The sequence below is a fragment of the Spermophilus citellus genome (assembly GCF_964194105.1).
Source record: "Spermophilus citellus genome assembly, chromosome: 18".
Classification (NCBI taxonomy): Eukaryota; Metazoa; Chordata; class Mammalia; order Rodentia; family Sciuridae; genus Spermophilus; species Spermophilus citellus.
This window is the reverse complement of record NC_138200.1, coordinates 68,417,636-68,430,463: the sequence shown is the minus strand read 5'-3', so window position 1 is coordinate 68,430,463 and position 12,828 is coordinate 68,417,636. Positions and strand designations below refer to the sequence as shown.

The following is a 12,828-nucleotide window of genomic DNA, read 5'->3' as shown; positions in this document are numbered from 1 at the left end:
CCCTTCACGAAGGCCGAGGGGCCTGTGGGGACAAGAGCAGGGCCACCTTCGTCCCGCCCAACATGCTTGAGACGGGAAGCAACTGTGGTGCAAGAAATGAGGACACGTCATGAAACTGGTCACCAAGGATTCGAGAAAACGGTACTTCCGGCAGGAGCCCCGCCCCTCGGCCTGGCCCCGCCCCTTGACGCACTCCTCCCCGCGCGCCCTCCGTCTCCACGTCAGGCCCCGCCCCTCTCTCCCGCTCCGCCCTCGGTGTCCGGCCCGGCCCCGCGGGAGCAGCCTAGCCCTCGCCCCCGGGCCCTCACACGCGGCCATGGCGGAGCACGATCTGCAGCTGGTGGCGCGGAGCATCCGCAGCTTCCCCGACTTCCCCATCCCGGGCGTGCTGTTCAGGTGCGGCCGCGGCCCGGGCGGCGCGGCACAGCCCGAGCGTTGGCGCCACGCTCGGCCCCCGGCGCGAGTGCGTGGGCTGCTCCGGGGTCCCGCAGGCTGCACGCCCCGCCAGCTCGAGTCACCACCCCGTCCTTGTGCGCAGGGACATCTCGCCGCTGCTGAAGGACCCTGACTCCTTCCGCGCCTGCATCCGCCTCCTGGCCAGCCACCTAAAGACCACGCACGGCGGCAAGATAGACTACATCGCAGGCGAGTGGCCCGGCGCGGCCTCCTCTGCCCCGCCCGTCCCTGTCCAGTGCTCCTGCTCAGGTCCCCCTTCCAGGCTCGTCTAACTGTTCCGCGCCCAAGTTCCCGTTCCCCGTCCCTCTGTCTTTTATCGCCGTGACCCTGCCCTCCAGTTCCTACATGCCCTCGGGTCCTGCTCCCTATTCCTCTACCCCGACCCTTCTGTCCCCCCTTTTCCCTATTCTTCTATCCTTTCTGCCCCCTCTCTTCCCCGCTTAATGGGAGAATGGGACAGGGTGGGGTGACTTCCCGTTCCTCCTACTGCGGCCTGCAGTGTCTGCACAGCCTTGCACCTTTGCCCCCTGACCCCACTGGCTCTGCCTGCTTAGGGTGGCCAGGCATCCTGGGGGCAGGGCTGTGTGGGGTCCACACATGAGTTTAGGGGAGGGCTTTGGAGGTTTTTCAGAAGACCGCCAGGAGGAAGGACCCATCTTGGGATCACCATCAAGGGTTGTAAGCCCAGGCCTGCTCCGGGCCTCCGGACGCCCTGCTTGGTAGCGCTGAGACAGGGCTGCCCACCCCTACAGCCTCAGCCCTCGGGTGGCTGCTCCTGGGCCTGGCGGCACCAACTGGAGGCCTCCCTCTGGTGGTGCCCACTCTGGGTTCCAGGCCGGGTACCTCCTCCCCTAGAAGCTTGTTATATGGACAGCCATAGCATCTCTAGGACCGTCTCACCTCCTCGACCCAGCCACCCTCCTTCTCTTCTTCTTGCCTCTGCAAAAGCTTTTGTATTGAGTGCCTGCTGTGTTCCAGACCCAGGACCCGGCCTGGGGCTTGGGAGGTGGCCCTGGATAGCCCAATGCCCACCAGGGGTTATCAGGAGAGCCCTATTGAGGGGGCTGGGGGGGAAACGGGGTGCTCCTGGTGGTTCTTGTCACGCGAGGGGTACACATCCCACCCTGCTCACTGCCCTGAGGGACATACCCCAGGGGAGGGGTGACCTCACTTCCTGCCAGTGTGTGGGGGTACACTGAGCATCCTCCTCAGCTCAGTCCGCCTCTTGAGGTGCCAGCCTGATCACTGCCTGCTCTTGTGGACAAGGAGCTACAGAGCAGGCACTGCCCCTGGGGAGTGAGCTGAACCGAGGCCAGGTGACCTCTCCAGGCAACCGTTCTTGGCCTGTAGGATCAATTAGGCCCTGGGATGGGTGTCATCAACCTTCTAGGCAGAGCCAACAAGACCAGGTGTCCCTTGTCACTGGCTGCTTGTCCCCATGCTGCTGTGCTCCCGGCTACTGCCTGACACCCTTTTCCCCTGACAGGCCTAGACTCCAGAGGCTTCCTGTTTGGTCCCTCTCTGGCCCAGGAGCTGGGCCTGGGCTTTGTGCTCATCCGAAAGCGTGGGAAGCTGCCAGGCCCTACAGTGTCTGCCTCCTATGCGCTGGAATATGGGAAGGTGGGCATGCTGGGGTGGCCAGGGGGGCAGGAGCGGGTCCCTGAGCTCCCCAGGCTCACACAGCCCGTCACTGCCCACTTCCTGTCCACAGGCTGAGCTGGAAATTCAAAAGGATGCCCTGGAGCCCGGGCAGAAGGTGGTTGTTGTGGACGATCTGCTGGCCACTGGTGGTGAGCTGCCTGGGTGTGGGTGGGAGGGAATGCCTACCCACTGAAGTGGCATGGAACAGGTGGCATCTCGGCCCTTTCTGGCTTACTGGGGCCAGAGAGGGGCTTTGGTGCTGTGGCAACCACCTCTCCCCTCCCTGTCCTCTGGGGCTGGCCCAGCTCAGAGCCCGGGGCCTCACCCTACACCTACACCATCCCTAGGAACCATGTGTGCAGCCTGTGAACTGCTGGGCCAGCTGCGGGCCGAGGTGCTGGAGTGTGTGTGCCTGGTGGAACTGACCTCGCTCAAGGGCAGGGAGAAGCTGGGGGCTGTGCCCTTCTTCTCCCTCCTGCAGTATGAATGACTGGGTGACCAGGATGGCTACCCAACTCCTGCCTGGCATCTTCAGCTGGACAAGATTGTGATTCTACCCCGAGTGCCTTAAATGACCTCCACAGGCCACCAGAGGCCAGTGGCTGCCCTTGGAAATGTTTTTTACCTGTTCCTTGGTTGAGTGACCTTTGGTACCCACAGGTCTCCACCTGGGGCCCTTCCTGCAGGTTCTGGAAGTGCCCAAACCTAAAGCACAGCCACCACCAGGCCACCAAGCCCAGTTATAAATGCAGCAAGATCACTCCAGTAAACAGCTTTGCTACACCACCTTCTCTTGTCCATCACTTGGGCTGGGGGAAGCCTGGGGCAGTGCTCAGCACTCTAGGTCTCACTTCAGATAAAGCTTGGCAGGTGGGAGGGCTATACATCATAAGTCACAGTCCAAGAGGTGGCTGCCACCTGCTCTGGAGTCCAAAGTGCCACAGCTATGTGTCTGGAGGCCCTGCCAGCTTCCCTGGGATTTCCACAACCTTGCAGACACCTTCAAATCTGGTTTTCTAGAACCCTGTGGTGATACTGGGCCACCCTCAGGTGGGACCTTTGCTCCCTTGTTGGCATTGTCCTGAGGAACTGAGACCCAACTCAGGAAGGCAGCCCTCTTAGCAGCAAACTTTTATTCAAATCCTACATGACAAAAAGCGAACAAGACTGGAAACTCCAAAGCCTTGGGTATTTGGAAGTTTACCTCAAAGCAAGCAGAAAAGATCTTCCTGATGAGATACTTTTAAAAAGCTTAATCTTACAGGGTATTTTAGCTCAAAATCTAGAAAATCAAAATTCTCTTCATTCTTCAAAGGGAAGTCTGATTTCATGTTCTCAGAACCTCATCTTTGTACATTAGATTTCTTTTGTAAAGAGGCTCCTTCAAGCAAGGTAGGAAGTGCCCTGGGAGGACACAGCTCTCAGCTGGCCTATGGAACATGGGGACCTTGATCCTAGCTTTAAGCAGGACCTTGAGCACACTTCAGCAGCTCATGGTGGGACACCCAGCAAGCCTTTGTGTCAGTGTCCCCTCTGCTGTATGAGATCACAGCTCAGCAGGCTAGGACATGGACATCTGGGGGGACACTGCCCTCCCAGCCACAGAGCCACACTCTGGGTGGCAGCAAAGGCCAGCTGCCCCAGCCCACTTCCCTGATACACCCACAGGTGCTGGAAGTGGCTTCCCCACCCCAGCAGCCAAGACAGAGCCCACTCAGAGATCCCTGGAGCAGACCCACTCTCCACATGGCCAGAGGCCACACAGCCTGCAACCCATGTGCTACAGTATATGATGGGCAGGGCAGGGGGCAGGCACCCTGGGAGGAAGATCCAAAGTCCATCCAATTAGGGGAACAAAAGGCTTGGTTGTCAGTGGCTCACAGCCCCTCTGCACGAGCCTGATGGGCCAGCCGTGCTGCGATGCTGGTCAGGTCAGTGGCTTTGTCCAGCTTGATGTAGGTGTCCGTGCGGATGCGGTGCAGGCTGAGCCAGTCTGGCAGCAACTCAGCAAGGAGCAGCACATGCTGCTCCATCTCCCCTGCAGAGATGGGTGTGTGAGCCAACCCCTGACTTCTCCGCCGCCACCACCCCCATGACTCTACGCAGATCTTTAGCAGGGAGCCAACAGCCCTTCTGTATATCTATGTGCACTGGTTCCAAGCAGAAGCCCAGACGTGGGGGTCCCTGGGCTGTGCCCCAAGAAATGGAGAAAACAGACTGGTGTTGTGGCTCAGCGGTAGAGCGTTCACCTAACATGTGAGAGGCCCTGGGTTTAATCCTCATGCGCCACATAAAAATGAATAAGCAAAATAAAGGTGTTGTGTCCAACTACAACTAAACGTTATTTAAAAAAAAAAAAAAAAAAAAAAGTTGAGAAAACAACGGCTGGGGACCCTCCAGCTCAGGCCCCAGTGCTGGGGAATTTGCCCAACTGTGCAGGCCCTGAGGCAGGCAGTACCCACCTGCTTGAGGCCTGGGAGAGTGGATGCTCACACAGGGCTTTGGGTAAGAAGTCGGGATTATTCTGAGGACTGCAGGTAACTGGGCGGGTTTGTGAAGGTAAGGCTGAGCAGAAGCCGCCTCCATGGCTACAGAACGGGTGGAGCACAGTGGGGAGCACCTACCCTGCGTGCTGAAGCCCTGGGCTGTCCCCAGCACCCAAAAAGCAAAGGCTCTTTAAGCAGGCAGGCTCAGGGTTCCTGGAGGACTGTAGTGCCCAGTGCACACTGGGCCAGTGGAGCGAGTGCGCCACAGACAGCAGCCCACACCCACCCCGGCCTGCGCGTACCTGGGCTCAGGGCAGCTCGGCAGCTGCCAACCATCTTGGCGCAGGCCACATCCATGGTGAGTGCTGGCTTGCGCTCAGACACAAAAACACCACGCAACACTCGGGCCAGCTCAGGTAGCCGCTCCAGCCGCTGCAGGCGCAGTTCCTGCTCCGGGCGCCGTGTCATCTGTGCCAACTGCTTCTGGGCCTCTTTGGCCCGGATCTGTGGCCAGGGAGGGAAGCAGGTCAGTAAAGCAGGTCACCATACGCCCCCCACCCCCCCCCGCCCATCTGTAAGAACTCACCCGCTCCAAGAGGGCCTGGGACACACCCTTCAGGGCACTTGGAGGGGTGGCTGGTGGGGTGGCCGGCAGTACAGGGTTGGGGGGCCCTGGGCTACTGGGCTCAGCTGAGCGCAGGGCCATGTCACTCAAGGCCTTCTCCATCTGCGGGGTGGGTGGAGTCAGAGGAGAGGTCACAGGAAGCAAGGAAGCCCCAACTCAAGACCCCCGTGTTGCTCTAGGCCTAACTCCACGCCCACGCATAGCCCACCAGCAGCAGTCGCAGGGGTGCAGGCATAGGGCTGCAGCTGGTGAACAAGGGCACATCCTGCCATTTCTCTGCCCCTCAGCAAGGATGAGCCTGGTGAAGCCTCAGGAACCAGACAGGCACCCAGCTAGGCCTCACTGCCCCCCGAGACAGGGGCCAGGTCAGAAGTCAGCAGCCTCACCCTGGGTGACATCAGGCTTCGGGCCCGGGCCAGCACCTCCTGGGCAGTGGTGAGTCTCTCTGTGCTGGGTGGCTGGGGCAGCTCGGCCGGCTCAATGTCAGGCACACCATCCACATTGAAGCGTGGGTGCCAGCGAGTCAGTTGGTCCTCAGGCACAGCCATTGGGGGGCTCAAGGAGGCCAGGAAAGCCTGTGGGAGAAAGGCTGGGTGTTGGGCGGCCTGACTCCCAGCAGGGCAGCCTGGGGGATGTCACCTAACCTCTCTGTGCCCAGATAGTGTTGCTCTAGGCCTAACTCCACGCACACACACAGGCCACCTGGAGAGAGCTAGGCAAGAGAACACGTGCAGTCTTGCACAACAAGGACTCACTGACCCACTGAGAGCCTTCTGGGGCCTCTGGTCAGCCCTTCCCCACCTGGGACAGCCATGGCGAAGGTTAGAGGGAACTTCAGAACTCCATACTCCTGTGAGGCAATCACAAAGCCTAATCGAGGGGCTGATGGCTCACAAGGAGGCCCCAGTTGAGGGCACTACTGCTCACCCTGTGGTGCTCCTTGACTCGCTCCACCAGATTCCTGCTGAAGAGCTGCCGGCGCTGCAGAAGGCGCGAGGCTGTGAGCTGGGGGGCACTGCCAGCCTCTGCGGGGACAGTCCAGGCCTGAGCCCCAGGCCAGCCCCGCCCCACGGGGATGCCTCATGCCCTCCCTTAGAGCATGCAGACCTGCAAGGGGGACCCAAAGCCAGGTGAGCAGATCCAGCCACTGGCACTCACCTGAGTCCAGCACAGGCTCGATGGTGAGCTGGTAATCGGATCTTTTCACACCATCCTTGAAGGTGGGGATGTTGCGCTCCTGGCGAAAGCGGTAGGACTCAGGGTACACAGTTTTGATCTGGCCCACATTGCGCTCCTCAAAGCGCCTACAGCAGAAGGGGCTGGGTCAGAAGGAACCAGGCTTCTGGCTTAGGGTGGGCCAGGCCTGACCCTCAGCCTGCTCACCTGCGTATCATGTCCTGGACAGCCTGCTTGACCTTGGCAAAAGTCACAGTCTCAGAGCGGTTGTGGAGCATGCCCACGATGGTGTCCATGCTGCGGAACATCTCAGCCAGCACCTGGTACTTGTAGGGCAGCACAAGGCCTGGGGGCCCAGGCTGGGCCAGGGCATGAAAGCGCTGGTAGGCAGGTGCCTTCTCGCCACTGTCAAGGAGAGCTGGGGTCAGAGGAAGGCCCAGATCACATCCCTTCAGTGCCCAGTCACAGGCCCCATGGCATGTACCCTTCAGAGAGCCCTTGCCAGCCTGCTGCCTGCCTAAGGAGCAGCCTCGGGGAGGCACACTTAAAAACCTGCTCCACAGCCAACTCTGCCACCCTCCCTTGGGCCCCAGCCCAGCTTCCTCAGCTCCAAAAGACATAGGGCTTGGGGAAGACAGTGACACTGGGATGTCACTGTGGGTGAACTGTCAGTGTTGAGCCCAGCGAGGCAGGAATGACCAGCACCCAGGGCTGCAGCATGCAGCTGGTGAGCAGCATGGTCTGTGCCGTCTATTCCATGCCCTCTTCACATAACTAACCCCCTAGGAGGCGCCTCCACCTGCTCCGGCCCCTGCTGTGCCTGCTGCTCACCTGTCTTCTCCAGGGTGCCTGAGCACACTCACCATGGCTGCTCTGCAGATCCCTCAGCCTCCAATGTGCTAGTTTCCTTAGCATCCTTCTGAGCCCGGGCCCTCAGTGCCTGGGCCTGTGCCCCCAGCACCCGTGCCCGCTGCAGACATGACTGGAGCTCGGAGATGGTGTCCTTGGAGAGGGCCTGTGGACACAGGGTGGGTGAGCCATCCAGTCACCCCAGCCCCTCACATGCTGCCTGGTCCAGCCTCACAGCCTCCTCACCTTGTCCTTGGGGGCTGCCAGGCAGGGCAGCTGACCTTCGGAGGGAGCAGTTCTCTTAACCTTCTTGCCCGGGGAGATAGGGGCAGGTGGGGAAGTGGGACAGGAGTCCTGCTGGGAAGGAAGCCACAGGTGAGCACATGACAGGCCTTGGGGAACACCAAGAGAACGGACTGCCAACTAAATGGACCCTGCAAGGACCGAGCGAGCAGAGGTCCTGGGCATCCCTGCTAATCTGTGCTGGGCCACCGGCAGGATAGTCATCCGGCCCGTCCATTCTTGGGGTAGCTTCGAGGCCGACCTCTCACCCAGCACTGCAGGTGAGGGAGCTTCGCGTGGCCCCGACACTCCAGGGCCACGGTCCTTGCAGGCCCGTGCTCAGGCCCTCGCGACGCCCCTGCGGGTGGGCTCCCCTCCGGCTCCGCGGTCCCCGCCCTTCTCCCCGTCCCCCCCCCCGTCCCCATCCCCCCCCCGTCTGATCAGTCCGCGCTCCAGTTCCAGCCCGCCGTTCCGTCCCCATCTCCTCTGACCTCTGCCCGGTCCCCGTCCCCTCACCGCGTCCTGCAGCCGCAGCCTCCTGCGCGCGGGCGGCCCGGGCCGGCTGCTCCCGGGCGCGGCGGGAGGGCGGGCGCGCTTGCGGCTGCTGCCCGGGGTGAGCGCGGGGCCCGCGGCGGAGCTCGGGGTGCGGCAGGCCGACTTGGCCCGCCGCGCGGCGGGACCCGGGCGGCGGCGCGCGAAGAAGTCGGTGACGCGGCACTGCGCCATGGCGGGGAAGCGGCGTCCTGACTGTCTCCGCGCGGTTTTCGCGCGGTTTTCGCAAGGCCCCGCCCGGGCCCTTCCATCCTGCGGAGCACGCGGGGGAAACGGACGCGGCCGGTGCGCGCACGGCTGCCTAGGAGTCACCTGCGCAGGCGCCGCTATAGCCCCGCCCAGATCGTACCACCGATCCGAGCGCGAGGGGGGCAAAGGAACGCGGCCGGCGCGTGCGCCCTGCGACGCGGGCGTGCTGGCAGCGTCTCGCCGGAGCTGTGCCGCCCCGGGCAGCGCGGGACCAGCACGGTGCACCGGCCCTGAGCCCGTGTGCGGGAAGGAGGGGCCACGTGCTTCCCTGATCCGGGAAGCCGGCGGCAAGACTCTCGTTGGGAAGGCTTGGGGCGCCCGGAGAGCCCAGCCCTGGGGGACAGGCTCGCCCGCTGGGGAGCTGAGGGCCGACGGGGCCTTCTGCCCTCCCGCTTCCGCAGGCGCGAATCGTGCCCTCGGGGAGCGCCGTCGGGCGCCGCGGCCAGGGCTCGAAGAGGAGCTCCGGAGTCGGGGACGGGCCGAGGCCGGGCGGACGGCCGCCGCCGGCCCCCAGCGACCGCGAAGTCGCGCTGGGCCGGGGCGCTCTTTCCGCCCGACACGGAAAGCCACAAACGAGAGCCCAGGGCAGGCTGAGGCCGGCACTTTGTTAATGGCCTTGTTTCGATACGTGTGCTCTGTGCCACCCGGTAAAGCTGCTTTTATTTATTTATTTTTAGTTGTAGATGGACACGATTTTTTTTTATTATTTATCTTTATGTGGTGCTGAGGATGGAACCCAGGGCCTCGCACCTGCCAAGCACGCGCTCTACCACTGAGCCACAACCCCAGCCCCGAAAATTTATTTCTTAAAACAAGAAGGGCCAGAAGCAACTCACAACTGGTGGAAGTGGTCGGTATCATGGCAGTTGTGGGTTACCCAGATGTATGAATGCACGGAGACTGGAGGGTACATCAAGATATACATTTCAAGGTACAAAAATTTGTACAAAAATCAAATTACAAACAAATATCAAGCTATTATAAAGAGCATGAGTCAAAAAGTGTTTAGAAGTGACATCTGTCTGACCTAAACAATTATAAAACATTAATGTTGGTGTCCAAATAGCAGGTACATGAGTGTTTAATGTGACTTTTTTTTTTATCTTTTCAGTGTGTTTTATTTTTTTTATTGTGGGTTGTAGACAAGAAAATGTGAAAGTCCCTGTGGCCAGACAACCTCCAGCAGGGCCCAGTAGGCTCGGAAAGCACCTTTGTAGAAAATAGGAAAGGGGCTGGGTGTGGTGGCACATGCCAATGATCCCAGTGGCTCAGGAAACTAGGGCAGGAGGATTGCAAGTTTAACACTAGCCTCAGCAACTTAGTGAAACCCTGTCTCAAAAAAATAAAGAATAAAAAAATGGGCTGGAGATGTGGTTCAGTGGTTAAGCATGCCTGTGTTCAATCCTTGATATCAAAAAAAAGGAAAGGGTCACAGCCCATTACCAGTACACAAGCAGAGCCAAATGGAGCTGAGCCTTGCTGCCCCCTGGCTGGGCTCCCATATGCAGGCCTTAGCTTGCACAACTCTGCAGGGCAACACTTAGTTTTGGGTCTTTTCAGCTGTAATATGAGTATTCTGCTGTATTCCAGTTCAGATTGGAAATCCAGCTTTTCTCGAAGGTGGTAGAAAATGAACTGGGGATCAGAGTAGAATGCAAGTCCAAAGCGGGAAGCTTGTAGGATTCTAGAACTGTAATGGGAGCATAAATAACAGGCTCAGCCTCTTCATAGGGAATGTTGTAAACCTTTTGGCTCATAGCTGTCATCTGAGGGAGGGAGCTAACTTTCCTCCAAATAGCTTAGTGGTTCCCTACTCTCTGAAACTCCAAGCTGGGCACAGTGGCTATGCTTATAACCGCAGCTACTCTGGAGGCTGAAGCTGGAAGATGACAAGTTTGAAGACAGCCTAGACAACAAGACCCTGTCTCAAAATAAAAAACTTAAAAATGGGCTGAGGATGTAACTTAGTGGTAGAGCATCCCTGGGTTCAATCCCCAGTACCTCAAAGAAAAAGAAACACCTGGTCTCAGGGAGGTAGAGGTAGTGGGACCTAGCCACAGCAACTGTCCAGTACCTGGGTCTGGGGCATGATAGTTGGCCTGGTCCCTGCCCTGCAGAGATGAGCCGGTTGGGGGGTCGGGGGCTGCCTCCAGAACTCAGCAGGCTCCACCAACTTTCCATTTCTTTTGCCACCAGCACAGGCTATGCTGGGCACCCATGGTGGTGTTGTGGAGTCAGAGGCAAGCCCAAGGTAGGAGGGAACCCGGAAGACCAGGACCAGGAGGGGCCTCCCTGCCCCTCTACCACCTGGCATGGAACTACACAGCAGGCCAGTCACTGCCTACCCCTGCTCCCAGGACCCTGGGCACAAGCCTGGAACAGGGCCCAGGGTGCTGAGGCTCTGAGGCTGAGCTGCGTCCGGGAAGCTCACATGGGGCTTGAGGATCCAGAATGTGCCTGTGACTCTAGGACAGCCTGGCCCGTGTGGGATGAAGTGCTGTGACTGGAAACTCGCAGCAGGTGGGAGGGAGGAGGCCTGTGCACCAAGGACCTCAGGACCCTGCCTCCGTGCTGAGGCCAGGGTCCGCTCTGGTGTCTCCAGGAACAGCCCTGCAGCTGTGAGACATGTGATGTCACCCCTAGAAAGTAGGCCTTTAGGGTGACCTCACTCAGCCTTGGAGACTCCTCAGAAAATTGCCTCCTTCTGCAACAGTGATGGAGTTCAGGAGCCATTCTCATGTGTACTGCTGAGCCAGTCACATGACCTCCTGGGATGAGGGGCACTAGAGTCAGAATCACCCCTCCTGAGTGCAAGAGCAAGCCAGTGAGCATGGCCCAGGGCAGGTAACCCGACATGCACAGCCAGCTTAGATGGCTTTAAACAGGTCCCACTGGGTCTCTGGCCAGGCCCCACAGTCCTTCATGATGCCCTGGGTTTTTATTAAGAAGCTGACTCCTTCCCATTTGCCTCTCAGTGTATCTGACAGGGTTTCTCTTTTCTCCAAACCCTGGAGTCTTGATTTAATATGAAGCAGCATTAATAGAAGCATAGTCTAGAACTAGAGGAGACATGAAAGTCCTTTTCTGATTAGTGGTATCCAGGTTCCACCCAAAAGATCATGTTGGCTTGTGGGTCTGAGATGCTAGGAGGACATAGCCTGGCTACTGAGCTCCCAGGGGAAAGAAACCAGATGGCAAAGCAGGTAGAACCCTTGTCTGCAAAAACCTAGAGATCAGATCAGTCAGTGTTTACAGGTGCCCACCAGGAGACTGGCTTCTGGGAGCCCATTACAGGCCAGGCCACTGAGGGCCACCTGTGTACCAGGTTTAAGAATGAGAAAACCATCATCATCACCATTGCCACCACTGTCACCATCACCCTTATCACCACTATTATACTGTTGCCATCACATCCCCAAACACCATCATTGTCATCACCCCTATCATTATTTTAACCACTGTTAAATAGGTGGTTAGGGTCGCGATGTCCTGAGGTGGACCAGACCAATGCACTGACCTTGCCTATCTTCCCTAGAACTCATCCCAGTCCCCTGAGCCCTGCTCCTTGCAGCTGACTCCCTCAATACATCCATGGAATGAGCGCTCGCAATAGGTGTTCCCCTGCCTTGCCGGCATCATGCCCGTTACAATGACAACCACCCAGAGTTCAGGATGCCTCCCAGGTTCCAAAGCCATTTTGTGAAATAGTCACAGTGGACTCTGTCACATTCTGCTACATGCAGCCCTGTTATCTGTGATCAAAAGACCTTACCATCTTTTTTTTTTTTTTAAGAGATAGAGAGAGAATTTTTTTTTAATATTTATTTTTTAGTTATCGGTGGACACAACATCTTTGTTTGTATGTGGTGCTGAGGATCGAACCCGGGCCGCACGCATGCTAGGCGAGCACGCTACCACTTGAGCCACATCCCCAGCCCAAGACCTTACCATCTTACCCTCAAAATGGGCCTCTGAGAGACACCCAGGGTGGGCAAAGCAGCCAAGACTCAAGGGGGCAAAGCTGGGGAGCAAGGCCTGCATCTCACTTTGACTTGCATCAGCTGTGTCACGGCCAGGCAGGACACAATGACTAACGGTGGGTGCAGGCTCATGGCACCCCCTCTGACCCTCAGAGAGCTGTCAGTCACCCGCAGCCACCAGGGAGCTCTTGATGGTCTTGGCTTAAAACTCAAGCTCCGTGGCCAAGTCTGGACGCAGCTTTTACCTTCAATGAAGGCATTTGCGTCTTAGCCAGAATCAATCTGCCCTTGGCTCCCTGTCTGCCAGACGACCTTGGAATCCATCACTGGTGGGACAAGCAGGAAGATGGAGAAGCTGCTGCTGCCCACAGGTCGGGGACCAGAGAAGGCTCTTCTCCTCCCAAGCCTGAGCTCCCCATCTATACCGTAGAACTTGCTCAGAGCAGGACAGCCACAAGAGTCCTGGAAAACAGAACCGAGCATCTCCTGTTCATCTCAGAGACGACACTTGTGACTCACTTTGGAGAGCATT

At 58.7% G+C, this 12,828-nt stretch overlaps 2 protein-coding genes across 4 annotated transcripts; one reads left to right on the top strand and one right to left on the bottom strand.

The window, feature by feature from the left end:
• The first annotated feature begins 234 nt into the window (after positions 1–234).
• On the top strand, positions 235–2,883 carry APRT (adenine phosphoribosyltransferase). Its single transcript, XM_081275322.1, has 5 exons — positions 235–396; positions 539–645; positions 1,943–2,076; positions 2,168–2,246; positions 2,445–2,883. Exons 1-5 carry the CDS (start codon positions 317–319, stop codon positions 2,585–2,587), a joined length of 543 nt encoding a protein of 180 aa, XP_081131448.1. The 5' UTR covers positions 235–316; the 3' UTR covers positions 2,588–2,883.
• Positions 2,884–3,220: 337 nt separating this feature from the next.
• On the bottom strand, positions 3,221–8,960 carry CDT1 (chromatin licensing and DNA replication factor 1). Of its 3 annotated transcripts, none has more exons than XM_081275060.1 (10): positions 8,032–8,957; positions 7,480–7,590; positions 7,248–7,399; positions 6,592–6,789; positions 6,367–6,512; positions 6,136–6,233; positions 5,595–5,783; positions 5,170–5,310; positions 4,886–5,087; positions 3,221–4,135 (listed from the first exon to the last, which is right to left on the bottom strand). In XM_081275060.1, exons 1-10 carry the CDS (start codon positions 8,239–8,241, stop codon positions 3,975–3,977), a joined length of 1,608 nt encoding a protein of 535 aa, XP_081131186.1. In that variant the 5' UTR covers positions 8,242–8,957; the 3' UTR covers positions 3,221–3,974. The 3 variants fall into 3 exon arrangements, with proteins under 3 accessions (XP_081131186.1, XP_081131184.1, XP_081131185.1); XM_081275058.1 differs by lacking the exon at positions 3,221–4,135 and adding an exon at positions 4,160–4,685 and having other exon boundaries at positions 8,032–8,960; XM_081275059.1 differs by lacking the exon at positions 3,221–4,135 and adding an exon at positions 4,160–4,685 and having other exon boundaries at positions 7,480–7,587; positions 8,032–8,960.
• Between the last annotated feature and the right edge of the window lie 3,868 nt (positions 8,961–12,828).